Genomic DNA, 27,198 nt, shown 5'->3' with positions numbered 1-27,198 from the left:
TAAGAAACAGCTCTGAGTGAATCTAATCAACCTATTAAAGAGAGAAAATAAAAGTTTGTTTTTGTCAAAGGGGTGTTTTTGACTTTTTTGGGAAAATTTTTAAATTCCCTCTCTCTCTTAAAGCTTAAGAAAAAAAGTTGAGATTCCTTCAGCCAAACCTGAGTGGTAAAACGGCAGAAAAACCCAAAAAGTGGAGAGACTATCCAATAATAATGTAATGAACATCTAGAGTTCAACTTGGCAAGACCTTTGCTGCCCAGCCAAAAAACAAAAACATACAAATACATCATATTTGTGAGCGTGTGGTTGAAATTGAGATGCACACTGAGCTCATAAGACAGGACCGATGAGAAATGAACAATGTAATGATATAACAGAGAGATGAGGGAGGGCAAAGAAAAAAAAATCAAAGAATTGGAATAATTGGCGTAATTCAAGGTGGCTGGGCACAGTCAGGGGGAGTGTCAGCATTTGGGCGAATCTTTTGCCATCCTCAAAGAGAGACGGTCTGCACAATTATCTACACGAACTCTGACCCTGCTCAAAATAATTAATGAATAACAGAGGGGATAAAGACAAAAGGCGTAGAGCCTGAGTGGTGAGCGAGGGTAATACATCAAAGAATGCTGTTAATTGGCCCTGTGGCTTTCATTCCTTGCCCTATTTCTTTCAATTCATTGACTCAAAATAATGGGTTCAGGTTCATTATCAACAGGTCGTAAGCCCCTGGGAGTGCCAAAATTCAACAGGAGAGTCAGAGGTGTGTGTGAGCAGTGGGTGCCAGCTCATGTGTACAAAATGTGTGTGTAATAGCTCAGCTTTTGCCTGCTGGACCCCCACCAAAAGTCCTGACAACAGCGATTCCAGCCGGGGAAAACTAACAGTTGTATAACTGTGCTGAGAGGGGAGCAACAGGCCGTGATTTAGTTTTTCCTTCCAGTTTTATTTCTTTATTTGCTGCTAAGGAGCCAATAATTGCAGTGCTTTTTGTGCGCATTTTGCAAGGGCTGCGGCTGCCGCTACAATGCTGGAATACACCTGGTACCGACAGGTGAGTGGAAGCAGCACACCCCATAGTCGCACATGTCAGAGTGTAAGTAGCTGGACTTTGAGCCTTTCTAACTTCACCGCATAACCCTTGGAGATGTCTCAATCAAATTATGATGCTGTAGCAAACCATGACAAATGAATCCATTGGCGTTGATCATGAAACCATCATTAGTGTGCTGAAATCACGAGCCATCCAAAATGTGATCAAATCGATATTGCAGATTATCACTTGACATTTCTGTTGCTTCCAATCAAATTAGCAAACAATTGTCTTGCTTGTTTTATTGTGACTGTCCGAATGCTTATAGCAAAAGGGTTATCATGTTTCAGATACTTCTGAAGAGAACTCAATAACTTTATTATGTGTTTGAGGCCGAAAAATGTGAATTTAAATGACATCAGATTCTATCTAATCCGGTGTGGTATTTAAGATCTTTAGAAAAAAGCTATATTTAAGACATAAATCAAAATGAAACCAAATCCCATTGTTTATTGATGTTTCAGAAAACTGTGAACATTATATTTTCCACTTAACCCTCGATACCTTAGCCTTAATAAGATCATACAACAATTTCTAGTCAAAATCCATTAAAAAAAATATCTTAATCTGTTTGAGAACCTGAGAAAATACTCCCACTCACATGCATAATGAGATAAAACATGAAAGAGGGCAGGAAAAAGTGGAGGGAGTTAACTCAATCACTTTGGTCTACTCGCAACACGTGATGCTTCCAGGACAGACATTTCATCTAGTTTAAACTCTGAAGCATTTCAGCCACATCCTCTTTTCACACCACAGTCTTCTTTCTTTAAAAAAAATCCCTTAAATGTTGCACAAAAAAATATTTCTAATACCTTTGCAAACCACTTCAGCAAAAAAATAAAAAATAAAATCTTAAATACTCCCTTCAAGGGTACATTTGGGCTCAAGGAATGTGATAGAAATCATTACTGTCAACCTTTAACATGTTCCTTGGAAATGGATCTATCCCATAGGAGTCAGAAAATAGGAAGTGAAAAAGGGATGAAAAGAAGATGTTTGGAAGGAAGTGAGAAGTACAAGTTAAGGGAGTAGGACAGCTATGACTATTGGATTTTTGTAACTCTTATGCTAATCTTAAAATTTGGAAATAACTCTGGTTATCTATCTTAGTCCACTTGCAAGTAACATTAAAGTAACATTAGTACCATCCAGTGTTCATATAACATGAAGCAGATATAACCTGTTATGTTACTAATTTCATCAACTTCTGCCATTAGAAGAGGCCAGTCAGAAAAAGGTTCCTCTGGAGTAGATGCCAGTGATCACTATCACTGCATAGAATGATCTCAGTGGCAACACCAAGCTGTGGACATGTTTATATTTTGCATGGGTATAAAGATGACATGGAGTCTGTTTAAAGATGTTAAAGGTTCTGGACTGTGAGAGTGGCTCATCTTACAGCAGGGCAAACTTAAATAGGCTTGTAATAGATTATTTATGGCTTAAATTGCACACTTAAGGTCAATACCTGAATCTTTCCAAATATTCGGCCAGACATGAAAACTTTAACTTTTGGATATTTTGAAAAGAACTTACAAAAATATAATTCTCTAGATATAGAGAGCTGGAAACGACACATCCCTAGACAACTTGATGTGGCTAAAAAACACTGAGGAAGGTTGGAGAAAAATGCAGTGCCCAATTTTTAAAGATGTTTATTTGTTAATAAATTTATATTCCAGTTAAAAGTTTTTTAGATTTCTTTATTATGTGAAGCATTTTTATAGATTAGAGGCAAATAAAATTCTATTGAGTTTATGGCAGTGACATCAAAGTGTGCAAATGCTTTGTCAAGGCACTGCAAATCACTTCACCCAAAAAAAATTCCTTTAAAAATAGAACAAAATGTTGTGAGAAAACATATCCTAGAGAAACACTGTCTTTCATCCACATAAATTGATTTTTGCGACAAAGTAATTAGGAAATATAGCAATGGCACACATTTAAATCAAGACAACAATGTTTCGTAAATGTTATGTATTGATTACTGTTTTCAAGGCTGCACTTTAAAAAATGAAATTGTCTAGAGCTGTTTTAAAGAAATTTCTTTTTGTTTACACTCGTTAATACAAAATAAATCTAAGTCAAAGTCAATGGGTCTGCATCCAACATTGGCCAGTTGTCGCTTTATGTGATGAGGTATTAAAAACCTCTTGTTTTCCTCACAAGTAAAAAGCTGTTTTAGTGAGTAACACTACGTTTTATTTCTTCATTCACATGAAAGCAATTCTAAAATGCTACATTCTCCACAGCAGCCCTGTATTTGAAGCTGTAGCTTTGCACAGGAAATACACAAACAACGCAAAACAAGCTGAATAGCACTTGCATAATTCTTGTGCCGTTAAGTACGACATTATTGTTACATTTATTAAAAAAATCTCTTGACTTAATTTCCTGAAAAATAAACACCTTAAACAACACTTTTGTGTCAATGAAAAGCTTAAGTGATAAAAAGAACTATTGTGTATTGATGAAATAATTTTCTCTGAATAATCATCCCTATACATAGTTTTGCTTCTGCCATTTCCCTCTTTGAAGTCTGTTTTGCATAACCTACTGATCTATGATATACACAGGCCTAACCACCTTTCTGTGAAGTTTCCACATTGATAGATCTCACTGAAGTACCAAAAGTGACCATGAAATATGGTCGTTAATGAATAATTTATAAACACTTTCATGTCAGTGTACCTCAGATAGATGGTACACAGCAATACACCTAGAAAGTAAAACAGAACAAAAAGGCATTACAGATGAAAGAGTCCTGCTGGTGCGTGCTTTAGTATGATGAATATAATATAAAACATGTAAAGTTTGCATGTTAAGTTTTATTTGGATGTATTGGTATCAGATAATTTTAGCATTATTAAAGCCTTATTTAACACAATTTTATATAGAAATCTTTAGTATGTAAATTGTGTCATCTTTATTTTCCATCAGTTTAATTCATCTTATTTAAACGAGCGAATCTGTCATGACATTTATCTTTATGAAGTTTTGATTTATGAGTTTGTATGCTTTTCTTATCTACTGTGAACATACGTTTAATATTTGAAAAGAAGTTCATGCTAAAATACATGTTAATGGATTCTGTCTCTAAACATTTATATTATGTCGTTAAAGTCATATAGTTTATCTGTGATTTTAGAAAAAAGATCACAAAACCTGTTGACATTTGTTGCTAATCCAACTACCATACTCAAGCTAATTTATATCTATATATAGTACATAACTGAGATTCAAATATTAGCAGAGCATATGGGGACACAGTCTATAAAAAAAAAAATCACAGCATGATTTTTCACTGTATCCCTCTGTAGTAATTAAGATTTTCAACTTGGGTCTCTTTAGTGTTTATGCTTTCTGATAGGTAGATTGCAGCATATATAGCTGTTGTTAGTAAGACTTTGGTTCTGAGCCAAATATATCTTGTTTGGTCCTTAAAGGTATTGAGGAGGATTTTCACAAATCTTTGGAAAGACCCGCCGTCTCTAATTAAAGAAAAAAAAAAAGCACATGCAAAACCCTGTACCCGCTCCTGATAGGGAACGCCTATTAAACACGTTCGAGTGCTTGCACAAGGCCTTGAAAACATGAGATGGAAGTGATTGCTGATTGCATCGCTCCTGCAAGCTTACTTTCCAAAATAAGATTTGCAATTTTTCCACTATGTTAGACTTACCACTGGTAAGTGAAAATGGGGACAAGCATCACCAGAATGATGGACAATTAGGAGGAAGACTTATTTTGATGATCCACCCGGAAAAAGAACATCCTCCACTATACTTTTAATTTAGAAAATCTAGTTAGATACAAACCAGGTTTTAAAGTAAAGTTACAAAATAATAATTGATACACCTGTTAGGTGGCTGAGGAAAAAAGGAGTCCTACAGCTTTATAAAAAAATTACAAGCACAAACCATAACATTTATCACATCCAGATCTAAATGAATGATCATTCTGAGTCGGGTAAGGCAGCTTTGTTGATTATGTGGTTTGAAATTACCTAACCCTCTTGGACTCATGTCACTACCTGGCAGCATGTGCTTCAGGGAAAGCATTTCATGTCATGTCAACCAATTCTAGCGATACTTGGAGAGGCCAAAGATTGACATAAATATTTGAACACTGCAGAGAATAAAAACATGTTTTACTACTAACTTATAAGTTGCAAACACATAATCGTTCTATTCAATAAAATGACAAATACTTATCATGTTTCTATTATCTTCCTAATGTTAGGTAAAAATGAATATACTGTACACATAAAAAAACACATGGTTTATTGGTATACATCTAAGCAAATTTTTTGGCTTATCATGGTCATAAAAACATTCATATTTTGCATATTATAGGACATCACCCACATGAATAAAAAGTTTTGGCCAAAATGTCCTTGGTTCAAATTGTCCTTGATCAAGAACATTTTTAACTCGTATGGAGAAAGAAAGTTGAAGTACTTGATGAATCGAATGATACTGTTTTTTATGGAAACGGCTGCCAAGACAACAAAATGCTGCAGTGGAGCTGACCAGAAAGTGATAAGATAGCAAGAATACTTAAAGCAAAATATTATTTTATGAATAATATTTAAATGCAGAAATACTGAAGCTTATGCTAAAATATCACTTATTTAAAATACCGGTAATTTCAGAGCGTTCCATCCTATGACACAAAAGTTAAGTAGCACATGGTTACATAATTACTTATTTGGCAAGCACAAGTGGCTAGTTTGGAATTCATTTGCAAAAGAAATTAATAAGATTTTTGTAACTTTTTCATTCATCGATTTTGATAACATCAAGAAATGTGGAAAATAATTAGTAGCACAAAGCTATGGAAATACAGGGAAGGGAAAAAATGCACCCAGATAACTACCCTGGTTCCTGGCAAAAAAACAAAAAAGGTTTCTCTAGTGGAAAGTTTGTAGCGGATTTGTAGGCGATTATCTTTGCTTGACAGTATCTGATGGAGTTCAGTTTAGTTACATGTGGGACTTTGAATAATTTCAGTCTCGTGTCTCAACTTTGTGAACTCTTGTATTAGTAAACCTTGTTTAGTAAATAGGGAGGCCTGGCATGCATGCTGAAGGTTTTGAACAGAAAAAGACTCGGTCTTTGTCACACTTGGAAGAGGCAGTGGCTAAATTAAGGAAACAACAAATTGAACTCAGGCGCAGCTAATTACTCTACTTAACCAATACTTGCAACTGGCACAATAAGTAATATTAACTGAAAAAACCAACAATGATTAAATGATGGTGATCAAATAGGAAAAGGGAAATATACAGAGGCATTAAAAATGTCAGCTAATTAAGTAAAAGAAAAGTGTGATTATCAACATGCTGTTTTATTCGCATTTTTAAGATAAGGAACCATTGTTTAATTTCTTTAAAAATAACAACAGGATCAGTTTTAGTTACAACTGTTTGAGTTTGGCCAAACTCATGACTTTTCCAGCAACTCCAGTCTCAGTCGGAATGCACCATATAGTTTGATTTACTAGTTTAGCATCTGATCTGAGCTGGATGTCGCTTCAATTTCCCCTTTCTTCTTCCTCACATGCTGGGAAAAGAAGCTCCATTACTCCTCCCCTCCATGACAGCAGCTTGCTCGTTCAAACGGCAGGGGCAAAAGAGCCAGACAAGTCAAACAAACACATCTTTGTCTTCAGCACAAACCATATAATATTAGCTCGGGTAAGGTCAGGGTTGATTTAATTTTCTGCTTAGCTCTTATTAAACAGCTATTGCATTATTTAATTTCCCGCAATCTAGTTAAGGAAAATGAGAAGGATGGGGGTGGGAGCAGTGGGGGTTTACTAATCATTATATATCCACCAAAAGCTTTTGAACAGAGCTCTGCAAAAATGCCCTTCATACTGGTGAGAGACAGTCGTTTTTTCCCTCTGATTCCATATTTGATTACGGAGCTATAAGGAACATCTTAAAGGCCCTCTCTACCAGGCACCCATCCATTTTAATATATAAAACAAACCCTGGATGTCTGGTAAGGAGAGCAAACAAAACTTCTGATCTGCAGAGATTTTTTACATTTACAAAGAAAAAGAGAAATTGTCCTTTGAACAGAAATTGTGTGAATGATAGTCTACAGACTAGGGGTGTAGGAAAAATAATTGATATGGCGAAATATTGACTTGGACTTTGACAAACTCTATTGTCATTTTGTATACACAGAACAAAATTGTGATTCGCCTGATATAATATTGATCTCTCAGTTACTAGTATCGATTTAAAAAAACGAAACATTTTTACCAAAAACAATTAGGGAAAACGGGCAACCTCTGTGCTGCCATTCTCTTAGATGGCGCTGTGGAGCCCTTTTTGCCGTGTGGTGCAGAGCCATATCTGTAGTTGAGGCAATCAAAGTTGGAGAAGTGGGCTGTGTCCGAAAATCCGCCCTAACCCATAAATCCCTAATCATTATATAGAGTGTGGACTGTATAGTGGACTTTATATTGAACTTGGTTAACTAATTGTTTGGAAAGATGATTACTTTTTGCTTCCCGTTGGTTACATGACTCCGCCTCCTCTCACATTGCCTGCAACATCGTTGTTATTCGCCGCTGTGACAGAAAATCCCATAATGCTTTGCAAGGAGAGCTCTCCATGCAAGGAGAGCTCTCTGTGCAAGGAATTCTGGCATATATCTGCTCATCTAGTAACCATGGATGATCAGTACTTTTCAAAGTGCATTGTGGGAAATTCTGAGTCCACTACTTTTTCATCCACTAGATGTTGGGGCACTCATCTAAATTGGCGTAACCACTATATAGTGCCCTATATAGTGATTAGGTCGGACATTCGGACACAGGCTCAGACTGACTCAAACCCCAAACAACATTGATACCAAAATAACTAAATGATCAATGTTTTCTAATGAACATATACAGGACTTGCTTTTTATCTATAGATTGTATTTGATAGCCAGGAAAAATATCACAATATTGTGATGATATTCTATCCTCACTCAAGTATCGTGACACGTATCGTATTCCAACATCCATGCAATACTCACCCCTACTACAGGGCAGAGTGAGGCTTTGGGAAAAAAAAACTGTTGAGGCTAAATTATGCTTTGATTTCAGCTGCAACAGATTTGGCATTTGGCATAAACAACACGAAAGCAAAAATCCATTCTGCCATTTCAGTGGTTCAGGCCCATGGCAGTGGGGGTGGTTATCTGGGACAATTTATGCTCCTAAGTGCCAACTGCAAATTTTTCAAAAACCATAGCATAACTGTGCATTGTTGTTGATTATAGCCATGTCTCAATGATGACAGTGTTCCCATCTTTTAATGGCTATTTCAACCATAGGAAAGTACCATATCACAAAGCTCAACTCTTTGAAACAGTTTTTCCTGAGCACGATCCTGAGCATAAAGGTATGAAAAATGGCCTCTCCAGGTACCAAATCAGGAGTTTGTACCACCAGAATGCCAATGACAATTTATGCTTTGTGATGCTATTGGGTTAATATGACCAAAATCAATAGGAAATGTTTTTGTTTTTTTTAAATATTGATTCTAGACAAAAATTTGTGGCAGCTTCACTCTAGAAACGTGTAAAATAGCTGGTGAGTGTTGCTTGAGTCATCTGCGCTAGCATTTCATGTATGTACATGTAACTATGCACATGTTACTAATCTACAACCTTTTTTTGTCAACGATGTGTTGTGAATGCAAGGTGACAGGAGGTTTGCATATTTTTGTATAAATTTTTTTTATTGGGAAAAATTGTGATTTGGAAAAATAGATTTTAAATAATGATTATCAACTTTACTTTTTTTGGTAAATTGTGAAAGGTTTCTTTATCCTAGGCTTTATAAATGCTTTCACTTGTTGGGAAGTAACTGTCCTGGAATCAATCATGTGCATAGTTTTAATAAGATTCAATTGAAAAAGGTAATAATTGCAGCTCTCTGTGACTCCTTTTCACTGCCTGCCAAAGTGAGAGATTAAAGATAGTCCTTAGAGCAGCTTTTGGGCATCATTTGACAAAGCAGTACAAAACACTGGTCTATCCTGTCTCGACTTACTGGACAGTGGGTGTCAAGGCTGTTCTTCGTATTTCAGTAGTACAACAAGATGAAACTTCATGATTATGTAGTTTAACTTGTCTTTGAGACAATCTTAAATGTGCTAAATATAGTAAATGCACAAGAAATACAGTTTCCTTTACATCCTTGTTTACTTACTATGTGCATACTCAGTATCATCCTACTGATCATGTGGTCTTGTTATTGTAAATACAGAAAATTAGTATGTTTACAAACAAACAGAGCAAAAGCAAAGCGTAAAACAGAAATGAAATATAATAAAACAGAGAACCATCATTTCCTCTGAAAGCCTTTGTATACAATTACTATGCCCCTTTAAGGCTTGCAAAGCCTAAGCATATGTTAGTTGGTAATGGAGGCCAAAGAATTTAAACGTACATACTTCTTGGAGATTCATGGTCTCCAAAAAAGATTGCGTGCATCTGCATAGAAAATGCAGCGTCTCAGGTGTTCTTGTGAACAAGTTCCTTTTCAGAGCTTGGGGAAAGAATAATGGGCTCTAACCGATTTAGCAGCAAAAATCATATTATACCATTTTGACTAATTGCATCTCCTCTTTACTGACTGAGAGGGGTGGAGTGTATCACATCCCTCTCTTTCTCTTCTCTTAACTTTCTCATCTTATGTAGCAGAAGTCATGAGAAAAAATGCAAGTGAGCATGAAGGTAATATAAATTATTACAGTAAAATGTATTTAAAGATCGGTACAATTAAAGACTACTCTACTTCACCACCACGTGTTTTACTGTTCCAAAACTGTAAAATTCAACATTGGTACAAATTATTTTTACCAAAATACATTGATCCAAAATCCCTGATAAAACTCCCAGTAAAAACAAACAACAGACAGGGATCGGTAAATTCACGGAAGGAGCAAAACGGAAAGAATTATTTTGATCAGCTGTGAGGGAGATTGAATGAATCATTCAGAGACTACAGCAAAACAATTTCAAATGTTCAAATTGAGGAGGAGAAACCATTGAAATTCTTCTGTTTTCGGGGGCTGTTTATGGTATTTGTGTGTAAATTTACACATATGTAACAATATCCTGCTGTAAGACTCTTTTCTATTTTAAAAATACAGTTCCCTAGACTTTCATCAATGATGTGATTTTTATCTGGAGCTATTTACAATGCCATGTACTCCAACATCCATCAAGTGTCTGAATCACCCTTGAAAACCTATTTACACCACAAACATGGCAGATTTTATCATAATCCCTTTAAGATCCAATACAGCTCAATGTTCTAATGTATTTTGCACCATATTTATTTATTTTACACTGCATTAAACCTTTCCATATCAATCGCTTTTGCACCATGACTTTAAACTGTTTTTCCTTTTCTATTACACCGTTTACATTCTTGACCACTGCTGCACTTTATAAATGGTAATGTTCATTTCACTGTTTTAAGCTGTTCATTCACTGCTGAAAAGCTTCATGCATTAAAATTTTGTTTTCTAAACACTGTGCATACAAATTGACAATAGTCAAAGTCTAACATGGTCCTCATAGATACTGAAAAATACTTAACATGGGCAGGGTGTACTTTTCTAGCTTATCATTCCTTGAATAATGCCTGCCCAACATGGAATATTTGAAATTTTCGCCAACAAAGCTTAGATCCACTGACTTAAAGCACAGGTTGTGTCAAATACACATCCCAGTAAACTGGTTGTCATGAAGATGCTTTATATTGTTTCTATGGAGACTGGAGATGATGCAATTTCCACCATGGTTTGGGACAATTCTACTTGCTTAAACTTATTTATCTCTTTTAGTAGATTTAAAATATTAAATCAAGCTAGTTTGATACTTCCTTGTATGTCCTCCCCACAACCCCATATATATACAAAAGTATTATGGGGTTATATTTCTACAATTAATAATAATAATCATAGTAATCATCATCTATAATGGTAACAATATAATAATGTTTTGCCTGGATGCACAGGAAAAGGGTAGATATTTAAACACAAACACCTCCCTAACTTTCCTACTGATGTCTAATTAATAACAAAAACATTACATGAAATATCAGACTTATTGTCTTTTAGTAAGTATTTTTTTGGACAATAAAAGTGTACCTGCTAATAAAGGAGAGGACGGGATCACTACTGAATGAGAATAGCTTCAAGTCAAATTATTGCATGCACGCTGATTCCGAATCAAAATTTTCATTAATTCAATATTTCATCAAGGTAACAGGAACACACCGACTTACGCTCCAACACACTCAATCCATGCGTAATCCACTTAAAATAGCAGTTATATTTAATTTATATGAGGAATCATTAAAAGTGCAGTGGAGCTGTGTCCATTATGCATTCCTTTTCTAGCAGGATAAAACAGCCCTCAGATGTTGGAGCTGCACTTTGAAGTGTTGTCTCAGAAGCAGGCCAGCTCTTACAGGAAGTCCCTGATGTTTGAAACATGCTGAGCAGGGGGACTAACAAAGGTGAGCAACTTGTGCTTACCCCCTAAGATGGGCCCAAACTGGCCAGCCAGGAATTTGGATAGATCTACCAGACTGTACACAAAGAGGATATCAAATAAACAAAAAAGTGGACAAATACACACAGGGGCAATGGTGAGGGGAATAGAGAGTAACGCTATACAGCCTTCGTTTGTGGGCATCAACAGAGCTGATTTAACTAGAACATGAAAAATTGAAAAACAGGACAACAAAGTGTGTTTAGAATTATAGGGAAACAATTTAGACACAGGAGCATAAATAATGTTTTAGTATTTGACCCTCACAATATACAGTTGTATCAAGGCTGGCATTCTCTATGTAATCAAATCACCCGCTGTAAGACAAGGATAAACTGCAATTTAAGAGCAGAAAAAAAGACTTCCTCTTAAAACACCATCAGTCAAATCATTTTGATTCAGTTTGCTCTTACTGCCCATAATGTCCTCAATTTAACTCTTGTGTCTTTATAATAGCTGTTAAAAATGCCCACATTCTATTTTCTTTTTACTAATACCTGACCCTGCAATGCCCATCAAGGTGTGAGATCAATTTATTAATGCAAAAGCCTAAAAACTTGATATATATTAGAGCCAAATGATCAAATGTGCATCCACAGGGTTTTGAGATTTATTTTTGGACATTATTTTTCTTTGCATTGAGAAAGTATTCACATACTTTTTTTAACACAATTATAAATTCAGTGTAGTTTATTACAAATGTATATGACAGAATGATTAAGTAGCACATCACTGTACTGTTAGTGGCAAGAGATAAGACAGCCCACGGCTGCATATCCTCCTGAACACCCCATGGTGGTAGTAGCACCATGTTGTGGGAGTAAATTTCCTTAAGTGACTTGTAAAAGACAACATGGAAATGACCTTGAACACCTTAAGATATATGGATTAAAATGACTCAAATGATACATAGATTTTTATTGCTGCATAATACTGACTTGTGAATTGATGGGATTATATAAGAATATCTACATGGCTATGTGTAATTTGAAACAATTTTGGCTGAGGGAAGGCCACAAAAACTTGGGTGATGATGTGTTAACAGATTAAATGAAACATGCAAAACCTAGGCTCAAAACAGAAGGTAATAAAGTCCTGCATTGAATCATAAAAAAAGCAGTTTATGCAGATTTACATATTCTGTACTGTCCCCATTCAAATAGCTTATGTAACAAGAAATTGTTAGATTAAAAACTGAATAAGAGAATGCAGATGATCTAGTGTTATTCTTCAAATGTGACATAAAGTGATTCATGAAACATTTTATGTCTTTTTGGTGAATGGAGGCCTGAAATGCCAGGACTTATGTATCGCCACAATCAGACATGCATACAGTTTTCAGGCTTGCGAGACATAAGGCCATAAGATCTTATGGGTCTTTTAGGAAACATAGTTATTGGATAAGATCGTTTCACATGCAACAAAATTCACTTTACACCCTGCAGGATATTTGCACACACTGACATTTTGTAATGAGCTTTTGTAGTTTGAACTGTAGCTGTTGTGGTTAGATGGACTTCCAAAGGAAGTCAGTGTCATGAAGATAACCTGGGAAAAAGTGCTGAGCCGGACTTGATGTTCTGCAGGCCGGAAAGCAGAGCTATACACAAGCACAAACCCACATTCTGTCAACTCACTTTGCTTCCACACATGCACATTCTCCAAGCCACAAACTGCAATCAGTATTTTTCTGCCTCTGTCAGGGCTTTTTAAGACCAAAAACATACAGACATACTAACGCACACACAGGAAGAGCCTCCCAAATAAGCTGATGTGTCATGCCTTCCTTTCCGATATTTTTGCAAAAGCTCAGGAAGGAGGCCGCTGCACCTCTCTTTTTCTTCCTCTTCTGGTCCACATGTCTCTGTGTGAAACAGAGCTGTGGCATTGACAGTTGCTCCTCTGCAGACCCTGTAGTGGAAAGCGTCACCACGCTCGACAGCCATGAGCCGTTGTTGCGTGGTCCAAGTGATCACCTTGACAGAAATCCAACTTCTACAGGTAGGGGCATATGACTTTGATACCCTCGAAGTTATAAAAAAAAAAACAGATCACAAGTAAATTTTAGGTAGGCTTGTGAATTTGAGAGGGATTATCTGCCTTTTTTGATGGTTCATATTTATAAGAATACTTAAAAATCAATGTAAAAATGCAGGTTTTGTGATCAGTTCCCTTTCCCAGTCTTATCTCCCCTTGCATTTCACAATATGGTGAAGTGGTTACAGATTTTTACTGAGTAGCAAGGTCAGCAAAAACACAGAGCATGACTGACAAGTTTTTTTGTTCCACTTTCATCTGATCTTCATTCATGTTATTTGAGAAGCTGATAATTGCACAGCACCGATATGTATTGTGTGAAATACTGTAAATCTACCCTTTTTTGATGGAGAAACGAATCCAAACCTCCTACTCAGTTTGTCCACAATTTGTACAGAAAACTAATGTCCGCATCGCCCGGAGTTTCATAAGGCGTTCGAGTTTTCCGAAGTGAAAGGAGAACTTGGGCAAGACTGAAACTGAGTTTGGCAAGAGCATTTCGATTAGAAGGGAAGGTTTGAGCATGGCTGTTGGGAATGCTGTTTTAACTGCACGATTTCTGAGCGGACTTTGAAAAAAGCAACCATTAACTTTGAGGTAAATCATGAAACAATCAATTGTATATCTTCAGATATTGCATTATATTTATTTATTTTAAAGGTGCTGTTATGGATACTTTACTGCTGTTGTGATTTACCCCTAGTCTTGGACTTGATTAGTTAGATGAATTGATTCGGAACTTCTTATGGAATGATGGTTAAAGATTAAAATGGATCTTGGTGAGAAATAAATTATAAATTAGACATTTTTTAAATATCTTTAAAATAAAAACTATCTCCTATTGTTAAGGCAAACTGGCAAAAAGACTTTGATGGATCTCAACAAAATAAGTCAATACTTTACATTTTGTTTAGAAATTAAACTATTTCAGGTTGATATAGTGCAAATGCATAAAAATAGTGAACCTGCAACCTTTTCCCTCTGAATAGTCTGAAACACAACAACAGTCCCCCAACTTAAACCTTGATTGATTAGATTCTTATTTCTCTCCTTCTCCCATGTGTATGGCAGCCACTGATAACCTTTTCTAGCTTTTCCAGCTTCACACTTGCACAGGCCCGCCATTGTCATGGCTAGCCTTGGTGACTTAACGGCCATTGCATCTCGGATCTAATCAGATTCCCCTCCTTAAGTGGATAACAAGCGTGTCTCCGGAATGTACAGTAGTGCGAGGGCCGAAGTGAAACCAGGACAATCCGCTGTCAAACACAGCAGATGCGGTGTGTAGGGACTCTGGCATCTCTCCTGCAGTGGAAAAAAAACAAAAACGAAGTTGATTGGCCAACAACTAGCATCTTGTTTGACCAGGAGAAGACATATAAGGGCTCTCAGTTACTACTGACAAGTTCAGTATTGTGATGAGTTTGTTCTTAGTATGTGGATAAGGGGTGAATAAGGCCAGGGAGTCCAGCTGACAAGGGGAATTAAATGTGTTGGTGTGGATTTAATGTAGAGGCTCAAAACAGATATGTTGCTGGAAAATATTTTAACATGAAGGGATAGTACAGTGGTTTGAGTGAGCTTCTGTATAGAATGTTATGTCTTTTACTTTGATTTAGAATACTACGGTAGATTAGTTTATCCTATTGTAATTAGATACTGTGCATTAATAAAATGTGAAAACTGCAAAAATCTTTAGCTGTTGTGATTAGCTTTACTTTTATGTCCAAAGCCAGCACAAGGCATGAACAGACTATGCTTCTGCTTAAAATCCAAAATCCTAAAAGGCTGTTATGTTGAAAAGCTTATGTCAAAGTATTTTAAACTCAATGACATTTTTACTTTTTCAGGCTTTACAAAACTTGCAGAATGTTTAAGAGTAAGTGTAAGAGTTTTAAATTCTTAAAAGTGTAAAACTTTAGATTTGATAGTTTCAAGAATTAGATATTGTATCATTCAGAGGTACACATTCATAGCTGTTTTAAATTTTACTACATGTATTCCTTTGTTTAATCTTCCTATTAATTTACCAACAAACTGTAACTATAAAATAGTAAAAAAATGGAAACTTTATATTGAATTGGGACTGACTTGCTCAAAATAGAACACTGCAGACCAAATAAAAAGTCCTGAATTTACTTTGTCTGTGCAACATTTGCAATGTTAGTCATTTCCTAAAACATATAAATAGAAATTCTGCTTAAAGTCCCTGTATTGTGTGTGTTTGAGATAGAAATAATCATTCCTGAACTGTCTTTTCTATTCACTATTCCAAGTCCTAATATAAAAAGATAATTGGTACTTCTCCTACCTCCAAATCAATCAATTACCTTCTAAACAACAGTTTAAAGGTACAGTATGTGAACTAACATTAGCTTAAACTGCAATTTGAGAATAAAGTTTTAGTTTTCAACTTATTCAATCAGGGTCGCGGTGGGGCCGATGATATGTACAGTACCCTGAACATGTCGCCAGTCTATCGCACACAGAGACACAACAATGCACACACACCTAAGGACAATTTAGAGAAACCGATTAACCTAACAGTCATGTTTTGGACTGTGGGAGGAAGACGGAGTACCCGGAGAGAACCCCCACATGCACAGGGAGAGCATGCAAACTACATGCAGAAAGATCTTGGGCTGGGAATTTAACCCAGAGACGCCTTGTAGCAATGTAAGAACGCAACCCACTTATCCAGCCCTCAAAACATGACTATTTTAACTCAAACCTGAGCCAAAATAGCTGTTTTTTATGGTAACTAATTATTTTTTCAATGTAAAGAAACATAAAAAGTTGCGAGTGTATCACAATTTCATAACAGATTTTTAAAATCTTTTTTATTGCTGAACTATACCTTTATAAAAAAATAAGGAAAGTAAAAAAAAAGGCAAATTTACTAGTAATTGCAATTCACCAGGACAATATTAATTTCATCCAAACTTACTGAAATACATATTTTTAAAATAAAAAAAATAATAATCTGATGTTATGAAAGTAAAAATAGCACCTTTGTACAATGCAATGATATGACTCCATCCTAAGTGTTATATCCATGTGCCACAGTGTCACCGAAGCCATTTCAACCAAACTGAGGCTCCTTTCTTCTTTTATTCATGTTAGTTGGGCTTCCTCAACGTTTTTCAAAACTAATAACATCCTTTTTAACAGTCGGTTCTCTGTCAGAACAAGAGAAGTCAGAATATTAGCCATTTACAGTATGAAATTCAGAAGATAGGCCTTGCTTGGCAGTAACAAAGATTTAAAAACAGCCTTACTGACTTTATTTTATTAGAAGTTGATAAAGCATAGCTATCTACATTTAAAAGAGTGAATGAATGAAAAGACTTGGTTAAAATGGCATTAGAGAAGTTATTTAAAACCTCCACTGGGAAACAAGGGTCAATTGTCCTGCCACAACCCCTGAAGCAGACAGCAGAAGACTTTGGGAACTGCCGATTGGTCAGCCAAACAGAAAAAGGGTTGGTCTAGATGAAATAGTGATATATGCTTAAAGGCAGACATCCTGCAGTGATCAAACCCTTGGTGATGTAACAGTCTGCTGTTTGAAGTGATTATCATGCTTCGCAACATAAAGGCTTACACCCAGCTGTGGGGCTAATTAGTTCACTTAGGGCCCTTTATAAAAATCTGCTAGGGGACTGGAAGGACAGCAAGTCACTAAGAAGTCAGCAGCCTAACAGGATAGCAGCAGACCTGGATCCTCAAAGCTGACCTGCTGAATCATCTGCTTTTCTAAGAATGCCACATTTAAGTGACTGCAGCTACTACAAAATGCGGGATGCAACCAGAGCTTCAAAAGTAAGAATATGAATATTTAAAAAAAGTTACTCAGCAAAGTTTTGGTAAAGTTGTTGGGCTAGTTTCTTAAACTTGATTCTAAAGTTTCAAAACTATTTAACCTATTGCATAAGAGCACTGAATGTTTTGCAGATTTAGATCAGGTTATAGAAAAGTAGACCTCAAAGTTTTGATAAGAGTTGTTCTTTATTCAAACATGACATATTCTAAAAAATGTTTCAGCACCTGAGTGAGAAATGAGACGACAGCTTTGAAAAATTGCTGTGAACGTATTTCTTCATCCTTTGCAGTATATGAAAAAACTGTTTCTCTTTACCAAACATAGCTAATGCATTGCTTTTTTATTTTATTTGTGTGTTTAAACAGGTACAAAGCCACCTGGAGAATTCAAAGTTCCACCTCCAAAGCCAAAACCAGCCAGTGAAGCAATACCTGACCCTGGGCTCCAAGCTTGCCTCTTCGGCCGGACCCAATCACACACTGCCGCATCCACACGCACCCGGCCAGCCGCTGGCCACAGTGCCGATCATGAGGAATGGACACATGGCAACTGTCAGTGATGGGAGCAACCCCAACAGCCCTGTCACCCTGCTGACGATGGCGAACCACGACAGTGAGGTAAGTGGAAACAGAAACAGAAAAATAATAAGGAATACATGGAACTGAAATCGTGCTTGGATTAAAAGAGAAACCAGTACACAAGGAATGTTGGTTTGCATGCTGATCAACAGTAAGGTCATAATTTTCAAAGATTTCACAATATCCCTGAGACATTTCCTGTCATCGGCCCCCTTTCCTGACAAATTGCATGCCGGCTATGTTGATGTAAGACCTGTTAACTGTAAATCAGTTTGGATGAATATTTAGAAGGCATCAGGGACTGCAGTTATATTGTGATTGGTTTTGGACAAACCAAACTAATCTACTAAACAAAGTTTTGCCACTACTGATCCCCTTTCCCCCTATGATGAGCTCATCAATAACTTTAGACATGCGGGCTGTGATGAGAGTACCCCTATTGAGGGAGGAAAGTAGCTTACTTATAGATAACCAGAATTTCCCACCAACACTGCCTAACTACTGGTTATTAAATGACCCTCCCTGTTTTAACAGTGACGCATGTTTTAATGATCAGATCTCTAAAGAGGTGGACGGTACACCAACGTCCCCACATTGTCCCTTAATACACTGAAATGACTGTTTTCTTTTAGTTTCCAATGGATGAAGTTATTGATGACCTCATTAGTCTAGAATCCGGCTTCAATGAAGGAGGCTTGGATTGCATGGAGCCTAACATCATAATGCAAAGCAATGTAAGTATAAATCACCTTGCTCTTACAACCAGGAACAAAATATATTTTTTTAAAGCTTGAGTCAACTTGCATGCCTTTTCTGTCAATTCAAATCTCCCTCCGTTTTGTTTCTAGTGATGTAGTTGGGTCAACAAATAACTTTCCTCTTTTAAGGCTTGAACAGGACTTGAAAGCAAAATCTATGAACCCAAACACTGATTCATTCCGGCCAGACGAGCTTGGGAAATGGGGGACCTGACTTGCTTTCAGGTCAGATTAAGACATGAGATGAGTCAAAGTTCACAAAGGCTTAGGAACATTTACCATTTTACAAAAAAAAGAAACTGAGCAAAGCAGATTAGGTTCTTATTAAACCAAAGTAAAATCTTGGGAAGACATGAAAAAAGAAATGTCACCAAATGAGGGTAAATAGATAGTGACAGGGAGACTCAGATTCTGATTGAGATTAAAGAGGAGATGCATACAAAGAGAGATAAAGTATTTCAATAGGAGGAATTAGAGTGGAGGTAAAGATAAGGGGACAGAGGAGGAGATGGAGTGAAGAAAAGGAAGACTTGGTTTGTTTGAGCGAGGGAATTTGTCGGAAGGAGTTACTGAGCCATCGGATTGGGCTAATGCATACACTCCCAGAGGGCTTGCTCAGAAATGATACCATGCTTAAATGGATCAATTCATCCTAATTAGTCATACAGCATGATGCATCACTTCGCTTCGCCTTGTCAACACATTGTGGGACACAGACAGGAGAGGGATTGAAGTGATTACAATAGAGGCAGGAGGGGGGATTGTTGCAATCTTTCATTTTCCTAAGCATATTTGTCCCATCCTCCCTTTCTTCCTCCCTTTACTTCTAAATCTCCAATATTTACAAGAAGATACAATGGAAGAACTATTCCTAAACCTTGAGCAGATTTGTCAAATTACTACCACAAAGCTTATAGTATTTTGCTGATATTCGTTTGTAACAGACCAACATAAAGTAGTCCCTAATTCTAAAGTTCTAAAGTAGAAGGATTTTGCAAAAAAAAAAAAAAAAAACACGTGGCATTGCATTTGTATTCAGCTCCTTGTTTTAACTATTTCATAGCCTCTAACAGACTTCCTTTCAGGACCTTCCTGTATTTACACTTTAACTCTATGCCATCAACCATGGATGGGTCGTCTATTTTCACTGGTCCACAAAGCAAAACTTACAAACCAGATCGGATTGGTTAGTTTAATGCCCTCTCCCCCCTTCCTTCAATAATTTGTAGCCCATCATAGACTTAACAGCCTACGGCATTCACCTCACTGGTAGTTACATTTGACACACGTGCCATTGCTAAAATTGGTTGTGCACTTTTTTTTTTTTTTTTTTAGAATCAGTGGTGACCCTATGTAAGTTTTTTTTTTAGGATGCGGTATATTGTGGCGTGCCTGGACACAGTGAAAAGGCGTTATTATTTTAGAGGTTAAGAGGTCCCTATGGGAAAACAGTTTTGCCTCTGTTCATGTGGTTGACCTAGAGAGTCCTTTCATCTCATGGCATGCAGCTTTTGAATATAGAGCATTTAATTATTCAGAGGCCGTTTAAAGAATTGAAATATATAGTGCTTTTAGTGAATTGCATTGAGCAGGTTAAGAAAAAAATCGTTTGGAAAAATATTTGTGTTACTTTATTTCCTAATCCATTGCCTTAGAGTTGGACTCTGTCTTATGTGCGTTGTTCCTCCCTCCTTTTCTCCTTCCTTCCTTCCTTCCTTCTTTCCTTCCAACCACATCTACTCCTATGTATTTTCTTTCAGTTTTGTCTTTCAGGTCTCTTCTTTATATTTCTCCTGTCTTGCTTGTGTCATTCTTTCCTTCCTCTTGGAAACAAGATGAGAATATATGAAAAGTCAGGATGTTTTAAACTTAAGTTTGGGTCAAAAGTTGGGTTTATGTGAGCAGGTTCCTTTTGAAGGATGTTACTCTTTGTCATGCAAGACAAACAGTGTGTCTGAACACTACCTCAACTGGAGGGGGGATATGTAGTTTGTCCTGCCATGCTGTGACAGACAAGGGACAGCAATCCCCTGCTGGCAGTAAAAATCAAATGCTCTGGGGGTGTGACAGTCTTCTCTGATCATTCCTCTCCCCTCTTGTTGTTACTGCCATTGCAAGACAAAGCCATGCAGCAGCTAAAACAACTATTTGTCTTGTAGCTTTTGATGAGGTGTGAAAGCAGAGTGCATAAATGTGAAATGCGTTTCCCCTTAACTGACCCTTTGCATCTTCCTTCTTCCTCTAGGTTTCCCTTAGCAGAAGCATGCTGGATGTCTATGGGGGTGAACAAGGTATGAACCCCCCTAATGGTGGAATGAGTCCCACATCTAATCCCCCAAAGCTCACTGTTAAAAGGGAATTCACAGGTATGGACTCATACCATGGGAATGAGCAAGCGACTAATTGAGATAAGGGAAAAGCTACAAATTCCTGATGAAGCTTTTCAGAGAGGGACAGATTGTACCAGTGTTTGCTAAACAGACTTTCTGGCAAATGTTTTTAAAAGTCAGCCCAGTATGTCAGGCTTATTTCCGTCCGTTACTTGAGTAGACTTTCCACATTATCTGAATAAGAACTCGTTCTTATTACAACCATTCAAAACGAGGACAAAATTATACAGAGGACCCTTTAGAAATGTCATATTAATCTCAAGAAAAAGCCAAAAAAATCCTAATTGATTTAGGAAATAGAAAAGATGCCTGGGGAGTGCTTCACTCAGAACGAGAAAATAAGTAAATTAGAGTCTGCTTCATTTGAAGGGAGGACAATGGAATGTTACACAGTCGCTAAATTGTCCTGATTGAATCAACAGAGACAAATTGGGAAATCCAATCTCAGGTTCCTAATTATGTCATTTGGGTAGAACGTGAATACAAATATGGCCCCTGTCGCATTTTTTTCTCGTCCTTCTCCAGGACAGATTATGGAATTGGCTAAAGTATCCTAATTGTGGAATGGTTACTCTAAAAGCGCTCCCAGTTATAGTTTCTTTTTTCTTTTACAATGAGCTTCATGGTATCTCAGAGGGGATAAATGGGTCTCTCTGTGTATGTTTGTGAGTGTAAGAAGGTCAAATGTATGTCTGCAGAAGAGGCTTTAGATCCCCACTCTGACCCCAGCACTAAAGTTCTTCAGAACAATCCAGTTGATTGTCTTCATGACTGGACCTTTTGTGGACTTCTTTTGATTGTTGTCTCGGTTTCTAAATCAGTGTGCATTGCTAATCTAATTTCTCTCCTTTGTGATTTATATTTGTATTTTTATTTTTTGACAGAGCATGACACCAGGGTTATGGCCAAAGAGAGGCAGAAAAAGGACAACCATAATCTGAGTAAGTATCTGACCTTGTCTAATCCCAAGGTCTTCAGCTGATAACTTTGTAATCCATAGGTTCTCAACTTTAATTGTTCCAACTGCCACAGCTCTTTAAACAACTGATCCAAATTTTGCTCTATAAATATTAACATTACCTGGTAATTTTACTCTAATTTAAACAATCCAAGTTAGAATATGGAAAAATTTAAAGTAAGCTCCCTAGATGTTGACATTTTAATTGGTACAGATGAGAGTTTTGCACCCTTTCATATAAAAAAAACTCCTCTCTGAAGCAATCAAAACATATCTACTTACACCTTAAATTAAAAATTAGATGTAATAAACCGACATAGCAAATCAATCTAAAGTGGTAGAAATATGATTCAGAAATTTATAAATGAATGAAATTATCTGTGCTCAGATATAAACTCAATTAAAGTGTAATGCAATCTGTGGTTGTAATGAACAAGAAGGAAATGGACTGGATTTTTTATGACTTTTTGCTGTCATGACAGTCGCAATGAGAAACAAAGGAAAAAAACATATGGAATGCATTATTGTTTACTTAAGGAAATTGAGAAAATTCTTAGAGGTTTGAATTATTATAATAGTTTGAATTATTATGTCAATGTTAATTAAATTGATATGGACTGATTGCATAGACTTACACATTATTAATGGTATGTATCCCAAAAGTCCCTTGCTGCATCGATTATACCTCTAGTGGGAGTGGCGGCTGAGTGCTTAGGGCATTGCACTTGGAATCCTGAAGTTCTCAGTTCAAGTCCCACTCCCACAGACTGCCACTTTGGCCCTCTGAGCAAAGACCCTTAACCCCACACTGCTCCCTGGGTGCCACACATTGGCAGCCCAGTGCTCCCCATGGGGCATGGGTTCAATGCAGGCTGTTAATTTCATTTCTTTGAACTTGTGACAGTGCAATGACAAACTTATATTCTTCTATTCTTCTTCTATTTATTAAATTCTACTATTGAATAACAACATTTCTAATCAACTCTTCTCTTCTTGCTTTGCCAGTTGAAAGAAGGCGAAGATACAACATAAACTATAGAATTAAGGAGCTGGGAACGCTCATTCCAAAGTCGAATGACCCGTAAGTACACAATGCCCTTTCAAAATCTATATGTGGCAGTGTTTAACTTATAGCAAAGACAATTGAAATGTTGTCAAATTCAAATGAGTCCCTAAGTATATTTCAGTCGTCTTTCAAGGATTCACGTGAACTTCCATCTGCAGTCTCTGCACTTTGAGATGTACAACCCCTCCTCTCTATGAGAATCTCTGCTGTTTCGGCTTAAAGCCTGAGCGATGAGGGAGAAGGTCAAATGTAAAGACCTTTTCACGTCATTCGAATCAAAGTCTGAGGCTCAATTTGCGCATGCAGATGGAGCATAGCATGCTGGCCATCTATTCGCAGTTGAACTTTTGCCTCAAATATAAATGGGAGGTTAGCATTGTTACCAGGCCATTAACAAAGGGATAAAGGAGATTATTAACGCTGATCAGAACAGCGACTCAGTCGTGTGCAGAAGGACAATTTTACTGAGGTCCCTTGTCCTTTTAAAAAAAGTAATAATACCTGCAAAAGAATGACTTGCACTCTTAGCACCTTAAGTCCAATGCTCCATTTTCCTCATTGCCTTCACACTTTAGCTCATTTTCCCTCAACTATTTTTACTCGAGGATTAATTTTTACTGAACAAGGAGGTACAAGAATGGACTTTCCAAAGAGCTTCTTAACTATTCTATTAAAAATCCCCATTCCAAGTCCTTGTGTAATGTCCAAGTATGAATAATCACCCCTTCTAAGTCTCCGTTTCTAATTCATATCATAAAAATGAGGGGAAAAAAATCTAGTTAAAAACTTTTCCTTTTTTGCGGAAAAAAAAGGTAGTCTAACGACAGAGATTTCTGTTTAAAAACGTGTCGTTCATGTTGTTTTTTTTGTTTTTTTTCACTGTAGTGATATGCGGTGGAACAAAGGCACCATTCTGAAGGCCTCAGTGGAGTACATAAAGTGGCTGCAAAAGGAGCAGCAACATTCTCGGGAGCTCGAGAGCCGCCAGAAGAAGCTGGAGCAAGCCAATAGAAGACTGCTACTGAGGATCCAGGTAATCAAAATCAAGAAACCATGGTTTATATATTTCAGTGGTATGGCTGCCTTTTATGTTTTAGATATTTTTCTGTGCAACATACATATATTAAATGACCAGTGCATGTAGAGCTAGGTGACATTTTTAGAACAATACTATATCAATAAAATGGGCTGGAACAGCACATCCAATGGTTTTGGATGTTTTTCTAGGGTTCATTTCAATAGCAGAAGGTACATAATCTGTAATCTTCCTAAAATATTTATATAGATATTTTCTCTTGTCTATATCAAGAAAACTGTATCAAAAGCCAAACAGGACAAGGAGATAACACAAGAAGTTGATAAGTGCTGATAACCTCCTTGTTCAGTATGAGAAAGGAGAGGCAAGGAAGGTGTGGCTGGGTTGTTTCACTGCTACTCCCTCCTGTCTGTTGAAGAATGTGGTCAAAATAGATTACATTTAAAACCCTGTTTGATGTCTTTGTTTCCCAGGAGCTTGAAATCCAGGCCCGAGCACATGGACTCCCGAACATGGCCACTTCCTTGGGGACAGTCGAATTATCCTCCCACCTCCTTAAACAGCAACAGCAGCAGCAATCCCCACCTCAGGCACAACAGCAGCAGCAGCCACCACAGCCACCCCTTTACCAAGAAGACCCCAACAGCGATTACCTCCAGAGGCTAGCCGTGGTAACAGGCGTGCCGTCCATCACCACCGCCAGCGGCCCGCAGGACCACATCCAGAGGACCGACGCCTGCACCACATTCTCCGACCCGCTGTCCCATTTCACAGACTTCTTCACTGCCACACTCAAGGAGGAGAACCAGTTGGATGAAATCCTGATGGATGACCCACTCTCGCCTTTCAGCACCGATCCACTTCTGTCAGCCGGATCCCCAGGGGCTGCTTCCAAAGACAGCAGCAGAAGGAGCAGCTTCAGCTCCGCTGAGGGAGACGACCTATAAGGGTCCTAGATCTTTGCTATAACCCAATAACTGCACAGGTCAAACTCCTGCTGGTAAAGGGCTAAAACAGGCCCTTGAAGATTGACTGAAGGATCCCAATCTGGTTCTGACAACTCCAGGGGGGCAAGTAATTTTAATATCAGCTGACAAAATAAGCAAAACCCCTGAAAATGTAATTTCTTTAGGAAATTGTTGACAATTTTAGAAGCTGACATTGTATGATTCTTACAAAGAACAGTCACATTTAATGATCCAAACGGATTTAACTTTATTACCAGCAACCACTGTGTTTCTCTGCATCCTGTGGGAGGCAGAAACAGACTTGTATTAAAAAGGGAGACATTTATAAGTAAAAATGTTCATTACTACTGGTTGTTTTTAAAGTCAGACACTGTGGTGGTTACACACTGTAACATATGCAAAATAATAACTGAAGATTTGCCTAAAGTGTACTTTTTTTCTACCACTTTGTTATAGAATCATAGAAACGTAAGCATTTTGTGATGGCGGCCTTAAATGACGTCCTAAAACCTGTAACTAATGTACTCACTCTATTGCTTAACATGTCTTCGGCTTTGTTTGTCTCTTTTATGTGTTTGTTACAATTCTTTTGTATTTATGTATTTTTTTTAAATCCATGTATTCATATAAAATCTATATCTATACACATAGCTTGTTTCATTCTTAGAGGTAGTGCAAGAGTCCAATAATAATTCATGTCATGTGTTGGAAGGTGAAGAGCAGGCTTGCAAGGTGGTTGATTGGAAATGAGTGGTGGAGGAGCAGGAGAGAGAGGAGGGAAATTAGATAATAAAGACAAGGAGATAAGGAGTGATAAGTTTGATGAGCCTACTGTGAGTTGATGAGCCCTTAAGGGTGAATAACAGTACCAGAAAAGGAGTTGCCATGAGTGCTTTTAGCAGGAAACGACAAAAGTTTCCTTAGAGGTAAGAAAGATGACGAGATGAGTCAAGTTTTTCCAAGTATAGAATGATATAACAAGGGTTTCTGTTATTTTTTCTTAATTATAATCCATGCCTTTCCAGGTACACATATTCAGATTACTTAATACATCTTTCAAATTCTAAAATATAGGTACTAATATGGAGGGATTAATCCATATGGAACAATCACATTTTTTACTTTTCCAGCCTGCAGAGGAGTCTGGAATCCTATGCCTTTAGGCATAGGATTTCCTTTTTCCACCTCAGCCAGAATATGAAGTCTGAAAACAACATGCCAATAACCTCCTTAATGGATTTCTCATCAAAGCCTTTCTGAATTAATGCTGCAGAGTGTTGTTAGAGCGTACTTCTCTGAGAAATCGAAACACCCACCCACTCGCATCCCCTCTTGAGCGGCAAATAAGACTAAACCGATCAATCATTATGGAGCACAGCCAGTCCAACTAGAAAGTAGGGAGCAATGTTTATGGGTAATTGACTAAAGCAGTTATGGAAGGTTAACATTGATTTTCATTAGTGCATGAGATAGACTACTGTATGTAGGATCTAAAGAGCAATTCACAGAGTTTATTTTATATTTTAATTTTCTGTTGTCTTTTTTTAGTTTGTTTAACCACCTCAAATCAATCCATTCATTATTAAAGAAATATTTTGATTGGTATAAATTATGACTTTACTTGATAGATTAAAACTAATTTAACCTGTAGCCATGATTTGAATAGAGAAAAAGAAGAACTTTACTTGAGATATTAGGGACTTCATTTGCATGCATTAGGTAAAAGTATATCTTCATTTTGTTTATACAAAACATCCAAAGTTAATACAAGGAGTTATTTTCTGAGTTATCCCACAAAATACACTCCGCATGTTTAGTAAAACAATTTATGCTAAATTCCGACTTTCTAACAAGCAGTCGTTGCCAAATATTTAGATTTTAATCAAAATGTAAAGCTCACTTAAGCTTAAATTCTCA

At 37.1% G+C, this 27,198-nt stretch overlaps 1 protein-coding gene across 5 annotated transcripts; it reads left to right on the top strand.

The window, feature by feature from the left end:
* The first annotated feature begins 834 nt into the window (after positions 1-834).
* Positions 835-25,327, top strand: tfec (transcription factor EC). Of its 5 annotated transcripts, none has more exons than XM_038303931.1 (8): positions 835-1,051; positions 17,893-18,144; positions 18,738-18,839; positions 21,109-21,229; positions 22,138-22,194; positions 23,217-23,292; positions 24,163-24,310; positions 24,787-25,327. In XM_038303931.1, the coding sequence occupies exons 1-8, from the start codon at positions 1,025-1,027 to the stop codon at positions 25,258-25,260; spliced, it is 1,257 nt and encodes a 418-aa protein (XP_038159859.1). In that variant the 5' UTR covers positions 835-1,024; the 3' UTR covers positions 25,261-25,327. The 5 variants fall into 5 exon arrangements, with proteins under 5 accessions (XP_038159859.1, XP_038159858.1, XP_038159861.1 ...); XM_038303930.1 differs by lacking the exon at positions 835-1,051 and adding an exon at positions 13,466-13,668; XM_038303933.1 differs by lacking the exon at positions 835-1,051 and adding an exon at positions 14,116-14,301.
* The last annotated feature ends 1,871 nt before the right edge of the window (positions 25,328-27,198 follow it).

The sequence above is a fragment of the Cyprinodon tularosa genome, unplaced genomic scaffold, assembly GCF_016077235.1.
Source record: "Cyprinodon tularosa strain WSP-4 unplaced genomic scaffold, ASM1607723v1 ctg520, whole genome shotgun sequence".
NCBI lineage: Eukaryota > Metazoa > Chordata > Actinopteri > Cyprinodontiformes > Cyprinodontidae > Cyprinodon > Cyprinodon tularosa.
This window is presented reverse-complemented; position numbering and strand designations above follow the sequence as displayed.

Excerpts from the sequence above, each read along its gene's own strand:
- tfec (XM_038303928.1), top strand. The coding sequence starts at position 17,467 with ATGCCACATTTAAGTGACTGCAGCTACTACAAAATGCGGGATGCAACC. Across the intron at positions 18,145-18,737 it reads TGGCGAACCACGACAGTGAG|TTTCCAATGGATGAAGTTAT; the intron begins GTAAGTGGAAAC and ends GTTTTCTTTTAG. Across the intron at positions 23,293-24,162 it reads ATTCCAAAGTCGAATGACCC|TGATATGCGGTGGAACAAAG; the intron begins GTAAGTACACAA and ends TTTTCACTGTAG.